Source organism: Natator depressus, chromosome 9 (assembly GCF_965152275.1).
Source record: "Natator depressus isolate rNatDep1 chromosome 9, rNatDep2.hap1, whole genome shotgun sequence".
NCBI classification, from domain to species: Eukaryota; Metazoa; Chordata; order Testudines; family Cheloniidae; genus Natator; species Natator depressus.
Genome location: NC_134242.1, coordinates 79,945,716 through 79,961,364, shown reverse-complemented (window position 1 = coordinate 79,961,364; position 15,649 = coordinate 79,945,716). Strand labels below are relative to the sequence as shown.

General features: G+C 47.6%; 1 protein-coding gene across 10 annotated transcripts in view; it reads right to left on the bottom strand.

Moving 5' to 3' along the window:
- Positions 1–15,649, bottom strand: part of ARHGEF9 (Cdc42 guanine nucleotide exchange factor 9) — a 238,795-nt gene that overhangs the window by 26,625 nt on the left and 196,521 nt on the right. For all 10 annotated transcript variants that reach the window (XM_074962410.1, XM_074962411.1, XM_074962409.1 and 7 more), the window contains one exon: positions 6,689–6,820. In XM_074962410.1, the coding sequence (XP_074818511.1) occupies positions 6,689–6,820 (132 nt within the window). The remainder of the gene's footprint in view (positions 1–6,688; positions 6,821–15,649) is intronic.

Genomic DNA, 15,649 nt, shown 5'->3' with positions numbered 1-15,649 from the left:
CGCCAAGTCTCTGTGGTACTGCCATTTGAAAGTGGTGAAATACGGGCTGACCCTCACGCCCACTCTGTAGGCTGGAATCAGGAGTAGCCGGCAGCACAGGGGGTTTCATCAAGTGCCCTAGTGATGGGGAGAAGGGGATGGAAAACTATAACCATGCTCCATGTGACTGGAAAACCACCTACAGTAACAAAAATGGACTTGTAGTTTTCTCAGCCTTTCACTGTCTTTGCAAGTCAGATTCTAGGAGAAAACGGCAAGACCCCATTGGATTGAAGTGAGAGCGAGGATTTTGTTTTGGTTGGGTTGCAGCTTGGAGCAAGGTGTCACCCGTGTGTTTTTGAAAAGGGCTATAGAGGAATTGGACCGTCTCAAATATAAAATCCAAGGGCATGGGATTGTCTCTTTAATCTCACTGCATGGAACCTTGTCCTTCAGAGGCGTTACAGACAGTAAGTAAAACAATAATACTTCAGATAGTACAGCTCTTGCTGGCAGAATGGCCTGCTACTGCTATTAACCTGCTCTCATTCTGCCTCTCACGAAACATTCTTTGCTCCCGGAGCTCAGGGAAAAGACAACCTGGAATTTACCTTGCCTCTTGATTACAACAGATACATTAAAAGTGCAAGTGAAATCCAAATGCGTTTCACGCAGCCACTGATCTTTTCCGCTCTGTCAGGAGGTGCTGAACAGGAAGCCCCATCTACAGCAGCTCCACCGTTGACAAAAGGAATGCCTAATTCAATACCTAAACATTTTTAACCCTTTGTCTGTTCTACTGTCACTTCTAATCTGATGCCAGTGTGCTTTTGCACCCTTTGGGGAAAACAGGGTTGTGAGTCAGAGGAGAAACATTGCAGATCCACCGTCTATTACACCATATGCCCCTTGAGTACCCCAAGACATAACAAGCTAAGATCATAATTAATCCTCTGTGTCAGAATGCCAGATGTTAAGTGATGTGATTTGTAAATTTAAAGTATCTCTGTGTCAAACTCTCTCAACTTCAGGAAAGGGAGAAAAAGAGCCTCTATGCCTTTAAGGCAATCTTTTAACTCTAACATCAGTTAGGATCGACTTCATCTCTTGGTAATTAAGGTTACTCTACTGGAATATGTATTATTCTTCCCTGGTTATAGACAGATGATAAATGGAGCAGGGGCCAGTGCTTGCCTCCTACACAGTTGATTCCCTTCTTCCCCTCCTACTAAGATTTTCACATTACAGAAACCAACCCACAGTTTCTTCTGCAAAACCCATGTCGTGGTTAACCACACACTCTACAACCACGTTCCAGTTCAGAGAACAAGAGGAGATAGGAACCCTTTTGCTCACATATTATCTCTTTCTTCTGCCTCCACGATTCTGTGGCTAGCACTTTGGAGAAACAACCATGAGAAGATGGCCTCTCCATTCCCATCCAACTAAAGGTCTGTTGGAACAGCCTGAAGTTAACCGAATAGACCAAAGCTTCCTTGTGTTGCAAAGAACTGAACCCAACTCATGCAGGAGCATGAGCAGCCATGAGAGGCGGCATGGGCTAGTTGCACCTAGTACAAACCCTCCAGAACTCAATGGAGCCTGTGCCACCGCTCATCTGTGCGACCACAGCTCGATGAGAGCTAGCATGAGTATGTCTTCGTGAAGTGGAGCCACACCCCTCACCCTAAATGTAGATGTAGCCTGCAGTAAGCTGCCTGGCAGAAGCAGCATTTTGAAATACAGTAATTCTGGGGCAAGACACCTTGATAGAACAGATCTCATAAAACGAATAACCCTCTACATGTAAGTCAGCTATGAAGAATCTGGATAAAAGTAGATTAGATGGAATCTTCTCCAGCACATGAATTCCATGGCATTACAAAGGCTAAGTTACCCCTATAAGACCCTACAGCCGATAATACATCATACTTTTCAAAGTGCTCTACTGATTAATCCTGACACTATGCCTGTGACATTTTATAGACCAAAGAAATCAATGCTGAGGTTAAAACAAAGGAATCTGTCAGTGCTGGGATTAGGATTGGAGATATCCTGAATCCCAGTCCCCTGCTCAGGCCACTATCCCATGTCTCGCTTTCCCACTACAGTACTGAAAAATGTAAAAGCCTGTATGATGTATGCAGAAAGTAGTACCTCAGGTGTAAGGGGTTGCTGACCCCTTAGAAATTGTGTGAGCTGGAAAAGGAACTGAGGTATACTCAGCAGGCACCCTCCAAAATTTTTCATGTTATATACAACTGAACCACTCTCACTTTCATTTAGCAGGGCATCTAAGCAAACACTTTTGAATCTTACAGTTCACGACACAACATGCAATTAAGAAACTAAAATGTCAGTGAGTGGCGCTATGACCCTGCATGAACCTTTTGAACCCCCTCCCCCGGGCAGCCCTGCCCCCAGTTGACAACCTTGTCAATGGTGCACACCACGCATAATGTGTGTACAGCTGTGGGTGCCAGTGTTTTCCAGGAGCTGACATGAACTGAGAGGAAAGCAGGGGGGAGGATAGAAGGGAATGAGCTGGGCTGTAGGAGACTTTCACAGAGATGTGACAGATAAAGAAGGAAGCAGAAGAAAACGTGATTGTGTCCCAGTTGCTTCCCAAGAAGAATTAAAAGGAGCTGGGAGAACATGGGAGAGACAAAAAAGACTTTGGTGCTAAACTGAGAAAGTGGTTTAGCACAGAGACTGGTTTGCTTAATGCAGTAACATGGAAGTCAGTCACTGAGAGAGAGTCACATCCTCCATCCAACTCAGTCTACCTGCGGGTAGTTCAGGGGCAGAATTCCTGCATGGCAGCGTGAATACTTGTCATTTTCACTGGCACTATCTTGAGAGAGCAGTGGGCAAGGTAAAGTGAAGCTACGGTGCAGGATGGCGGAGGCTGGGGAAAGGATAGAACCCTTTTTTGCTGGAGGTACAAAATGCACTGACCCAACCGGATTGATAAGGGGGACCAAAGACGAGACGCGCACTCCAGGAAGAAGCAGCACAGCACGAGGCAGTGCTGTGGAGAAGCCACCTGGGAAAAACTGCATTGCAGCTGAGGAGAGAGCAAGACAATGTTGCCAACTCTCCCACTGTGATCCCAAGTCTTGTGATAATTAGTGTTTCCCTTAACGCCCTGGCGCCTGAAGTCACATGACCACGAGAGACCCTCAGCTTCCATTTAAAAAAAAAGAAGTGAGTTTCACCCGCTACTGTTGGGGCGAAAAGCCTGCAAACTTGACCTGAGCGCACCCTAAAGGTTCCAAAACCAGAAGGCAAAGAAACCCCCCACCAATCTTATTATATTTTTAAATCTCCTGATTTTTAAGCCAACTTGATGATTTTTTGAGGCTCGACTCACTATTTTTCAGTGCATGGGATAGGCAATACTGCACTTGTCTGAACCTCTCTGAATCCTGATCGGCTAATTGGCTGCCTCGTGTAATCCCCAGCAGGAGAGCCTGGCCCCAGTGTCATGAGAACACATGCTGTATAACACTCCAGTTTAAGTCTACAGCATTTGTGAACCCGAACTGTGGGATAATGCTAGTGTCAATTCCCTATTCAGACAATCTTTTTAAAATAATACTCAAGGACACTGCTATAAAGATGGAAGGACGTGCTTAAAAACATACAGTTTAAAAAAAATAAAAACTGGATTTTTGCGCTGGCAAAGGTACAAGATTAACATCATAAGCACAATTGATAATGCACAGACAGAGGCAGGTACTGCAGACACAGAAAGGGCCTGTAAGGTGGTGCGGCCATCCTGACCTAGAGGGATGGCTTCACGAGATGAGCGGTTAGTTTAGTCACCAGGGACACTACCTTCAACTCTTAACCTCTGTGCCTTACAAGAGTGCCAACTAGTACCACTAGTGCTTGTGCATTTTCCGATATGAATTCTTTTCCTCCAGGAAATGGGCTAAGACCCACCTGATGGGCCAGGATAGACCTCAAAATGATTAGGGGTCTTGTTCGATTCTCCTGTGAAGACATGCATGGAATGCGGTATCCTGCAAACCCTACTGAGTGGAGGAACTGATATATATGAGTGAAAGGAAGTGCCAGAATGAGTGAATAAGGGGAGAAGGTGCTACTGTGTGAACTTAAGAGATTCGATCCTTCTTGCCACTGAGCACCCTCAGCTCCCAGTGACCTCACTGAAGGCCTGTGTCTGATTCCAATGAGACTTGAGGACATTTGGCATCTTTCAGGAGGTGCTCATTACCTTGCATGAGCATGCCCGATGCAAACAAAACTGAATTTTGCTTTAAGAAATTAGAAATTCAGAGTCACGGTGGAAGTTTAGGAGCTAAGGATTAAAGTTCAAATCAAACTACTTATACGCTCGGTCTCAGCTTGACTGTTCTCTGACCGCAAGAGTTCGTTTTACAGTGCCAGGAAGAGTGTAAAAGGAAAAGCAATGAGGCAGAAAGAAAAAAAAATCTTCAGAAAGCAGAAATTCAGTCAGCCGTAACTCAAAAGCACCACCCTCCTGAATGATCCAGGCCACAGCTCCCCTAGCGCAATGCTGGAGCAGTGGTTCCATAGTGACTCAAGAGCCATCCACACCATTTCCTCAGTACCCGGGTATTCCTTGGAGGGCTCCGATCCATATACTGACCATGCTCAACCCTCACTTCACATACAAGACCTGACAAGAACACAGACTGAGTAGGCAGGGCTGTGTGGGTTATTCTCATTCACGCTTGCAGTTGATCCAAGGGACTCCCCCTGCATTTGTATCGACAGCACAAATGTCGATGAATCCAGATCTCTCAGAAGACAGAAATATCCGGGATTTATGAGCTGTGTCACTTCAGATACTGATGCTTTCCTTAGTCTTTTGTCAGAATAATGACTCAAGATTATGTTAATGAGACTAAAACAACATCACAGGCTGAGAGGCAGGGGGCTTGCATTATGACAGCATTGTTTACTGCAGTGGTTGCCAGCCACTGGTACATATGTCAGCGCTGATACTAAAAGGTTACATGATTGGCATGCTTGACCACCCTTCCCTACCTTAATGATGAGCCTCCAGTCAGATGTGTGCCTGATAAGCCACCCAGTAGCTTGTGCTGGTGGTTTCATGAAGCTTAGGCTTAGACTACATACCACTGTATGAGAGATGACAGGCAATGCCGGCCTTGCACAGCCCAGATCGTTGCTTGGTGTTACCTCTAGAGGCTGGAATGACCATTGTAATCGAGACACTCAAGTGCCAGGTTTCACAGTTCATACGGAAATGCTGGGATCATCTGATTCCAGATCATACACTGCAACCAGTGCCCAAAAGTGGACATGGGGCAAAGAGCCAAAATAAGGGACACATGAGAAAATGAGCAAGGCACTCAGCTGACAAATGGAGGTGGGATTTGCTGCTAGCATAAAAACCTCTCAGCGTGTTATAACCTCTGTTCCAGGACTTAGTGTTTCTGGTGTCTAGAATGCACAAGAACAGAAGTGCAGGCTGGCCAGATCTGGGTGGGATGAGGGAAATCCGGGTCTAAAATGGAGGGACAGGCCTCAAGCTGAGGAGACTGCTCAGCAGGGTTTGAGTCATTGTTTTCCATTCCTCACGATCCTTTGTGTGAAAAACCAACATTTTGCTTCTCCACTCAGGGTGTTGAGCCATCCAGTGGTGTCGATTTTTTTGCTCATTTTACAGCAATTTTCAGTTTTGACCACATGGGTGTACAGTGCCTGCCACAGATCCTAGGGGACCAACTGAAGCATACAGACAGAGCTTTTACGCTTCTCTTGGAAATTGACAAACATCTCATGCGCATATGTATAGGTCTCATATGGGAAATGCTTCATAACAGAAATGTTTGCTCCACAGGGAGAACAGCAGCCATTCCCCTCACCAAGACCTTCCCCTGTTCCCTCTGTCCATTTCCCTCACTGTGACCTTCTCCAGCACTTCCATCTATTCTCCTTACTGTAACTTTCCCCTGTGACTCCATCCATTCCTCACCATGACCCTCCCCACTGACACCTCCCGTCCACTCCCCTCAATTTGACCTTGCCCTCTGTCCCCTCCACCTATTCACCTCACTGTAACTTTCCTGTGCCCCTCTATCCATTCCTCACTGTAATGCTCACCAGTCCTGCTTTCTACTCTTTCCCCTTCAGTGGTACACTCATCCTCACTTACTTTCCTCCCCCCACATTACTTCCTGCTTCCATTGCTCCCTCCCTGGGACAACCATTCCCACTCGGCTTCATCTACAGTCCCACCTTTTGGGCTTTTTCTTGGCCAGATCCTTCCCTCTGGCCTCCGCACCCAACATCATCACGTCCTGCCAAAATATCTTCAAGCTCTGATGCAATGTCATAACATCATTATGTTTCATGGCTCTGATGTCTGGTTTTATGACTGGTGAAAATTCCTGCAGGCTCCACCTAATAAAACTGGGACAACCCAAGAAATCTTGAGACAGCCGGAAACCCTGTTTCTTGCAGTCTCCCCTCATTGTAACTAGCCTGGAAAAATAAACTCTACCCGGTCTAAATTTCAGCTCTATTCCCGCCTCCCTGCTACAGTATCCATCATTTCCCTCTTTGTGTGAGTTGCTGTCTTCCAGCCCTGGAATATATTTGGGATGGCTTCATTCGAAAGATGCTCGGCACTGAATGCCTCATCCTCACTGTGCACTGAAGAGCCCTGATTTCATGTGGGTTTCATTACCTTTTTGCAGAGAACCATCTGGTGATCAAAGAGGAAGAAAACGCGCTGCTGGTTCCGTCCATAAGGCTGATAAATCCAGGACATCTCCCCAGTGTAGATCAACTCGGAGCTCCGATCCAAGATGTCATCTCCCTAGGGAGCACAGAGAACAAGGCAGAGTGAGCCCCTTTGCCAAGCCGGATGTATGCAGGCATGTGGGGTGGAGTGGAGAGAAGCACCGATTCGGGGGGATTCTCCTACCACTAGATACATCAAAGCACCACTGTTTATTTTTTAACCAGAAAACTAGAGGTGAAAATTTAAAAAAACTGATTTGGGGGAAAGAAAGAGAAAAATGCAGAGATTTTGTTTCTATTGATTGATTCAGGTTGAAAGTGAAAGAAGAGACGGTAGCACGGTCAGAACAATCCCCCACTCAGGTTGACAAACCCTACTTCCCCCACAGTGTCCCCTCTTACACCATAGGCTCCCTTCCCAGGATGCCAGAGCCCCCACCTCCACCAATGCCTCTCACAGGCTGTGAGTATCCTCACTGGCCTTCACAAGCTTCCAGAGCTCCCTGCATCACCCACAGGCTCCCCTCACAGCCTTCCAGTGTCCCTGCTTCCCATCACAAACTGCCAGAGCCCCCTTTCACAACACAGTCTCCCTTCCATGCTGACTGAGTCCCCCTCTCCCACAGGTGGTCAGATTCTCAGCTTGGAGCCTGTCAGAAGAAGCCAATAATGCAGGTTCTGAAGGGCTACCTTCAGGCAGGGCTGTGAGGGGAACCACCCACTCTTTAACTTATCAGAGCTGTCCCGTTCAGGCCATCAAGGCTATTCCCTCCTTCCCATTGGGCAGCATATAAGAGCCCCTCCACGCACCGGCCACTGGAGCAATTTCCCTGTCAGACTTCTCTCCCTTCAGGCCCTCAGGAGATCTCCTCATCTCAAGCCCCCCATGCAGGGCTGGGCATCAGAGTAAACCAAAACAGACTGTCAGTTCCCTTGCCTCCTGGGGCTGTCAAAGCCTTTCCTCACAGATTGTTAACCACTCTCCCTTTGCAGGGGATTAGAGCCCCCAGCCCAAGCTGTCAGGACCACCCTTGTTCAGGGTGGCAGCGTCCATCCCCACATGCTGTCAAAGCCCCCCGTTGCAGGCTGCCAGAATGCCTTCCCCCTTCTTTTCTCCCCCTCAGGTTAAAGCTTGTTTTCCTCTCCAACATTTTTTCTTAAAGGACTCATGAGCAGATGGTCTTGAAAACACAGCTCCTCTCCCACTCTCAGAGAGAACAAATCCATTCACCCTCTGCTAATTGGGCTGAAGTTTGGGGTTTTTTGGGGGGAGAGGTGTTTGAGTTAATTAAAATCTATTTATTGAAAGAGGTGAATTCTCCACCACCTGCACTGTGTCTCTGTCCTATTCTGTGAGCTCTAGATGCACCCCTTTCTCAAGCTTCACAGGCAGACTCAGAAGGGCTCTGGCTACAAGGCAGGGGCAGGACTGAGAAACAAGAGTTAAAATGCGAGTAGACAGTTGTTTGGATCTGGATCCAGATTAGGTGCTGGATCTGAGGCTGGACCAGGGCTCAGTTTAGGGACAGATGATGATGAACGGCTAGTAAGGCTTCATGGTGGAAATCTTGTGGGAATAGCTGTTCTCGTGCCATGTCAGTCACATCCAAATGGGCCCCCTTCTGGATTTGCATGTGCAGGTAGAACCAAAACTGAACCCTCCCCCACAGTTTCTTTGTGGGGGGAGGTTAGCCTTGAGGCCCAGTTCAGGCCAATCCGTAGTTAAGATCGCCCATTTATTCTAAATGAATGTTTGGGTCCAGGGACAAGGGAAAATTCACTGAGTCATAACTAATGCATTGTCACGGTTCCCACTGCTGCAGCAACGGCAACACAAACTCCGGTGCAGCTTTAGTGAGGTATTTTTCTGTCTATCTTGCGCTCATCACCATGGTCTCTGTGCATCTCATCAGAGCTAGCTGAGCCCTGCACCCTTGCACAGACCAGGGAGTAGAGCTGCTTGTATGTCTTCTGGCACCCCAAATGAGTTCAAAATAAGAGTTAGGAATTAGGCTGCTTTGCCTGCTGGTCAGAGCCTTCTGCTTATAGAGGCCATGGGTTGTACACATGTTGCTGAGGCTCTACAAATAGCAGAAGGAACCTTGAACAAGGAACCTCTCAAAAGCCTGGGGGCTCCAGAAATCACTGCCCTTGCTTAGGATACATCCAGTTATGCAACGAGGGTGGATTCATACAACCCTTTCGATAATAATTTTCCATTGCAAGGAAGAGGTTGCTTGCTAAAAATAGAAAGCAGGCTTTGTGAGACTGGTTTGACTCCAGTGGTAGCATCCAAAGCCTGAGGACTCAGAGAGGACTCTGCAAACACTGATAAACTGCTTGATTAACTGAATCCAAAGTGTGTAGTCCCTGCAAGGGATGTAAAAATGAGATCTAAAATTATAGGGTTTTTATTACATTGGGTATGCTGGGAAAACAATTTAAACAGTATATGGGCTATAAATAGATGCATTCCAAGGTTGTGTTTGTTAGGGAAGATGCATTGCAGCTAGCTTTAGCTTAATTAATACACAACTGACCGGTGTTCGTAGCACAAGCAGCAGCACAAAGTGAGGCGTGCTTTCCCAGCACGGCCCTCCTAGCATTCCTCCTGTAAGCACAGCAAGGGTATGTCTACACAACAGCTGGGAGCGTGCTTGACCTAGCGTGCTAAAAATATCAGTGTGGCTATGGTGTCACACGCAGCGGCTCGGACTAGCCACCCGAGTGCATGCCCAGGGAAATGGGTGGGTTTGTACTCAGGTGTCTTGCCACGCTGCTATTTTTAACACGCTAGCTCTACTCGAGCTAGCATGTGTCTGTCTACCCACGTTGAGAAGCCTGCTCCCAGTTGCTTTGTAGACATACCCTAAAGGTCCGTGGGCCTCTCCTAACAGAGTTAAGGTGGGATGCTGAGGCTAAGGGACAGTGTAGTCTAGTCATGTGGATGGAGGGAGCCAGCTCACGTCCACCAGGGAGGAACTCTCTTGTGACCATTTAGTATTCAGCACTGAACAGTCAATGCTGGTACGTGGTTTCCTTTAGTCCTAAGCAAAGCCCAAAAAGAATATTCACTTTCTTCTCCTTTTCCGTAAGCAGCCATGAGCCTACCTCTCCTATGCAGCCAGCCTCATAGATTGAGAAAAACTGCTGAAGACAATGTGGGTAGAACCTCAGGAGCTGTGAACTGGCATAACTCCACTGACTTCAGTGCAGCTAGCCCAATTCACAGCACCTGAGGATCTGGCCCAACAAATCGATTGACTCAAAGGGGAGGAGGCCTGAAATCACTCAGGGACACATTGGTAGACCTGTGCGCACAAAACTGCATGCACATAATTTATCTCGGCAGCTGTGTATGCAACTTCCACTGGTGTGTTTTATGGTGGTAATTATAGGCAATTCCGGTGGCAAGTAGAGGTATCTTATCATGGCAACCGTGCATTCAAATTTTGACTGAATTTTCTGAAAATTTGGCCCTTGTTAGGGGTGAAACTCAGTTTCTAATATGTGTGGCCGAGCAACTGTGATAATGCATCCCTTCTCTTCCCCCGAACCAACCAGAGACTTTTATACATTAACCTGCAATGTAATGGCTACACAAAGACTAATACAGAGCCTGGATCTGATCCACAACTACACAGCCTATAGCTATGGGTGTGTGTGTGCGTGTGTGTGTGTGTGTGTGCGCGCACACTCTAAGTCTCATACACAGCCTATGGAGAGGTATATGTCCTGCTCCAAGTTAAGTGTAGAAAAAAGGAAGCCAAATTCTCATTTCTCCTTCAAGCTGTCAAGGGCAGGGCCTGAGCACTTAGCGTGCAGTAGGATAGACCAGAAGGTCAACCAGTTGAAGGCTGAGACTGTGCTTCATGCTCCCTGTAGGCTGCAAGCATCACAGAAGTGACACACAAGGTCCAGAGGGCCAGCTCCAAGGGCTGCAGGGGAGGGTCTATGCCTGGGTGACTGATGAAAGTTGTCAGTCATCAGCTTCCCAGCTATGCCATAGGTGAGCATGGCTTTCCATAACTAGGAAGTGGAGGAAAGCCGAGGGGAGGGAGGGTGGAAGGGCTTCAAATAATGACCAAAGAAGAAACAAGAGTTGAGAACATCAGCATTCCAGGGAAGAACGCTTTAGCGTGGACAGAAGGACATTGTCCCCCACATGACCAAGAGGACCTCTGAGTAAACATTACCAAAGGCTGGGGAAAGATGCTTAGCTTCTGAAAATCATTCATCCCCTCCCCGTCCCCAGCCCACCTCCTGATACAAGTCCATGCTATTACTGCCAGGCAGAGAATCGCCTTTCAGTGAGCAGGGCCTTTTCTGAGTGACACTGCTGTGCTCTAATTAGGGACTGATAATCTGATTTGCGCTCTAGGCGGTGGAAAGATCAGCAAAAGAAAAGCAAGCGAAATGTCATCCTTTTCATCAGGCTCACTTTTGATGCCTTCTGTCGCTGAGGGGGAAAAAAAACCTGTTTCAGTCCCAGATTTGATTTTTCCCAGGAGGTTTTCTCCTCAAACTGTTCTAGGTTTGAAAACAGTGCGTTCGTTGCACGCATCATTTCTGTATGCCAGTCTTTGGGTTCCATAATGCGGCATCAAGCTGAAGCCAACTATTGTATATTACATAGTTAAGGGCAATGAATCTTCCATTAGAGGATCCATCTGGAACAAGAACTGAAGAACATGTAAAAGGATGCAATTGTCAGTTATATTTTTCTTATTCTTTTTTTCCTTCCTGTGAATCTAAACCTCTTGGAAACTGCTACACTGACACCCAGTAAATACACAGTGCAGATGTCTAGGATTCTACTGGGCTCAGAGTAGCAGCCGTGTCTATAGAGGCTGAAGTCCTTTGTTTATGGAATGGGCAATGACAATTCAAGCTTCTTTTAGACCAATGAGCTAGATTTCCTCTTGTGCCAAGCGTTCTGCCACTGCCTTAAGGTCTTTCCTGGAGCCCGTACCAGTGGAGGATTCTAATGGCCGGGTGGAGTTCTGACACACTGCCTCTCACAAGCGCCCACGTTACAAGGGAGGACAGAGTTTTATTGAACTGCTGCCACAGAAGCAGCAGAGAAAGCCCAAAACTCTGTGTTCTTGTGGTTACCAGTGAAACTGGGACCACTATTAAATCTTGTTTCAATCTGGTTACAGAGATAAATTTAAAAGAAACTCTGAGAGTATATCAGAATATAACAGTGCAGGTCTATATTAGCACCTATTTGTTTCCCATTACTGTAGGACGTGAGCCCCTCACGGTCGTAATTAGGCTTGGAAGGATTAGATTTTTTTTTTAATCAGTAAGCGCTAGTAAATGTCAATGTCACCGTACACACACGAACCAATGACAAGGTATTTCCATTAATAATAATCTAAACGTACAGATAGGCAAAGTAAGAAAAATGCTGCTTGAGAACTAGTGTTTGATGTGAGGATATTGACTTTGTATATTTTGGCATGCGATGCTGACAGTTTGTGTTTTAGCCGTTAGAAAGCTTTAACTTTTTGAATCTCAGTGTGTACTGTCATTAAATAATCGTTGTCTGATCATCCCTGTTGTCTGATCCTCCTCATAATTTCCCGCCCCCGTGAACATTTAAATCAGTAAAAACTGAAAAAAATGTTTAAAAATAAACATTGTTATCAGTCAAAATTATAAAAAAAAATAAAAATTAAGTTCTGCCCAGCCTCATTGTAATGTATGCTTTTCATGCGGCATATGGAGACTAACTGACATGCCCAAGGCCACACAGGAAGTCAGTGGCAGAGCAAGAAAGGGAACACATGCCTCTTGTGTCCCAGGCTAGTATCTGAACCAATGGTCTAGCCTTCCCCCAAACTACCTTAATTGAGTCTCTGTAAAGGATGGGACTAGTCCTAACCTTGTGAGAATGATCTCTTCACTACATTACCCACTGGCCACAGAACTCCAGGAGTACATTACAAAAGGGTGTGAGTACAAGAGGTGGCCAAGGAGCTGACAGCTGCTCAGGATGGGACTTGCCTGGTCTGTTGCGAGTCAGAGCCAGATGGTTGCTGTGAACTGGCTCCAAGAAACTTTTTCATGTCAGTTTTGCCTACCCACTTCGGAATGTCACAGCTGGGTCTGAGGGTATTTAACGACAGGGAAAGGGACGACACTGAGCAAAGGGAAACGTAAGTCGAACATCAGGAAACATTTCATAACTCTGAGAGCTATCGCAAGGGTTCTCAACCTTTTTCTTGCTGAGGCCCCCCTCAAATGCTATAAAAACTCCAGGGCCCAGTGGGGGGAGGGGGGGGGGAATGGACCTCAGGGCTCCTGGCCGGGGCTGGCCCTTGGGAATAGGCATAGTTTTACTTCTATTTTGGAGTGGAAAGGGCTGGTGGGGCTCGAGGCATTTCCGCACAGCAGGATCCAGAGCCACCCCCCTGCCTCACTCAGGAGCCACCCAGCCTGCCTGGGCTGTGGGGGGGACACAACCAAAAAATGTAACTCAAAGGGGGGAGCTCAGTTCAAAAAGTTTTAAAAAACACTCATGGTGCAGGGAGGGGGTAGCTAGAGGCTGTGTGGAGTGAGGGGTGTAGCTCAGGGTGCAGGGAGGGGGTAGCTAGAGGCTGTGTGGAGTGAGGGGTGTAGCTCAGAGTGCAGGGAAGGAGTGGCTAGGGGCTGTGTGTGGGCAGGGGGGGTAGCTCAGGGTGCAGGAAGGGGGTGGCTAAGGGCTGTGTGCAGGCAGGGGGGTAGCTCAGGGTGCAGGGAGCGGATAGCTAGGGGCTGTGTGCGGGCAGGGGGTAGCTAAGAGCTGTGTGTGGGCACAGGGGTAGCTCAGGGTGCAGGTAGGGGGTCGCTAGGGGCCGTGTATGGGCTGGGGGAGTAGCTAGGGGCTGTGTATGAGCCACTCCCAGTGCGGTTCCCAGCTTCAGCGGGAGAGGGGTGTGTGCTGGGGCTCCCAGCTTCAGCCCCCTGCTGCTCATGGCTTGGGGCTGGGGGGAGGTTTGCCGGTTTCAATCCTGTACCACTCCTGGCTTCGGAGGGTTGAGGGGGCTGCCAGTGTAGTGGCACAAACTGCTCTGCCACACCGGTATCAGTCCCGCGCCGCCCTTGGCTTCGGGGGTGAGGTGGGGGCCTTCAGCCCCACGCCGCTCCCGGCTTCAGCACCGGGGCTCGGGGCACCGGGTTTCAGCCAGGGGGCCTGGCGGACCCCCTGAAAGGGCTCGCGGACCCCTGGTTGAGAACCGCTGAGCTATCGGACTGTGAATCAGTCTCCCAAGGGAAGTGGTGGAAGTCCAATATTCTTAGTCATTAATAATTTAACTGGACAAAGCACGAGAGAATTCAGCGTAGGCAGGGACAGCATTTTTTAGGTTTATTCATATTTTTGGAATTCAGAAATCAGGTGATATTCTGTTATAGTCAGAGCCAGAGGTCCGCAATCAAGGCTAGATTCATGTCAGCTATACCAGCATATATCTGGAGTTAAACCTCATTAAAGTGATGGGAATTGCTCCTGATTTACACTACAGTAGGCGAGATTGGAATCTGGCCCCACAGTCCTTAGTCAGGTAAAGCTCGCATTGACACCAGTTTCTAGGACATCATGTGCTGGACGCTAGAGCATGGCTATCAGCTATTATCAGCAAAGCAGAGCCATCTTCTCAGAATTCCTTCCCAATTTCAATCATTATCATTGCACATACAGCACACGCCAGGCAGTGTTGTAGGAGCACTGAGCTAAAGCTGAAGAGAAAGGCTAAGTAGGGCTTGGGTGAACCATCTGATGAAAAATCAGGCCCCGTTCAACCAAGGGGCATTTACATTTTTCAAATGTTGACTCTAAAGTTAACCTTCAACACTGGATCAGCTGGAGAATCCTGAGGGCTAAATTCACTGCTGACATATGCAGACACAACTCCATTGACTTCCACTGAACTGCATATACTTAAATCAGCTGTGAATTGGGCCCTGAATGTTTCTTATTTTAGGATCAGCAGCATGCCTATATTCCCAATATACCCTCCCTTTGTGAGTCCTAGGAGTATATGAATACTGACGTAACTAAGATCTAGATTCACATGGGGGACTTAAGGCATTGCAACGATCAGCACTGTAATGCTTATATTTTAAATGCCTTTCTGCCTCGTAGCATTCACAGCCCCGAGTTAGGCGACAGGCTTCCCACCAGTGCACGGAAAGAATTAGGCCCCTAGAAAAGGGACTCACAGAAGCTAGCACACTGAGTCGGGGGCTGTCTAAGCTAGCCAGTCGGAAATGTCAAGGAGAGGTTTGGGGCCTAATCCCTGCCGCTCAAGGGGAGTTGGGTGCTTAACTCTACACTGGAGTGAGGTGCCTATCTCCACCCATGACTCTCAGTTATGAAACCTCTCTTGGAGTTAGGCACCTAAGCTAGGTCAGCCCTTTCTCATGAAAAATGGAGGAGGAGATGGTGGCAGTGCCTCCCTTCTACCCTCCCCGCAAGTGCCCTAACCACTATGCTATTGGGTATTCTAAGGTGGGTCTCATTCTCTCCTGTTGATGCTGTTCCACTTTATATGAAATACTTAAATAATCATTGGGAAAGAGTGCATGAGAATGACTGTATAGCCCAGTGATTAGGGTGCTCCTCTGAAAGGTGGGAGACCAGAGTATAAATCCCTGATTTAATCCAGGCAGAGTAGGGATTCAAACCTGGATCTTCCACAAACAGCAGGTCAGTGGTAGAGCCAGCAATAGAACTTAGGTCTCCTGATTTACTGTCCAATGCCCTATCTACAAGACTGCAATTACCTCTCAGAAAGCACCATCTCCTTTGACTGGCAGGCATATCTGCCATTCGAGTACTTGGATCAATTGCTGGGGCGGGGGCTGAGGAGATGATGGTTGTGGCTAAGTAAGAATGAATTTATCAGCCACGGTGATG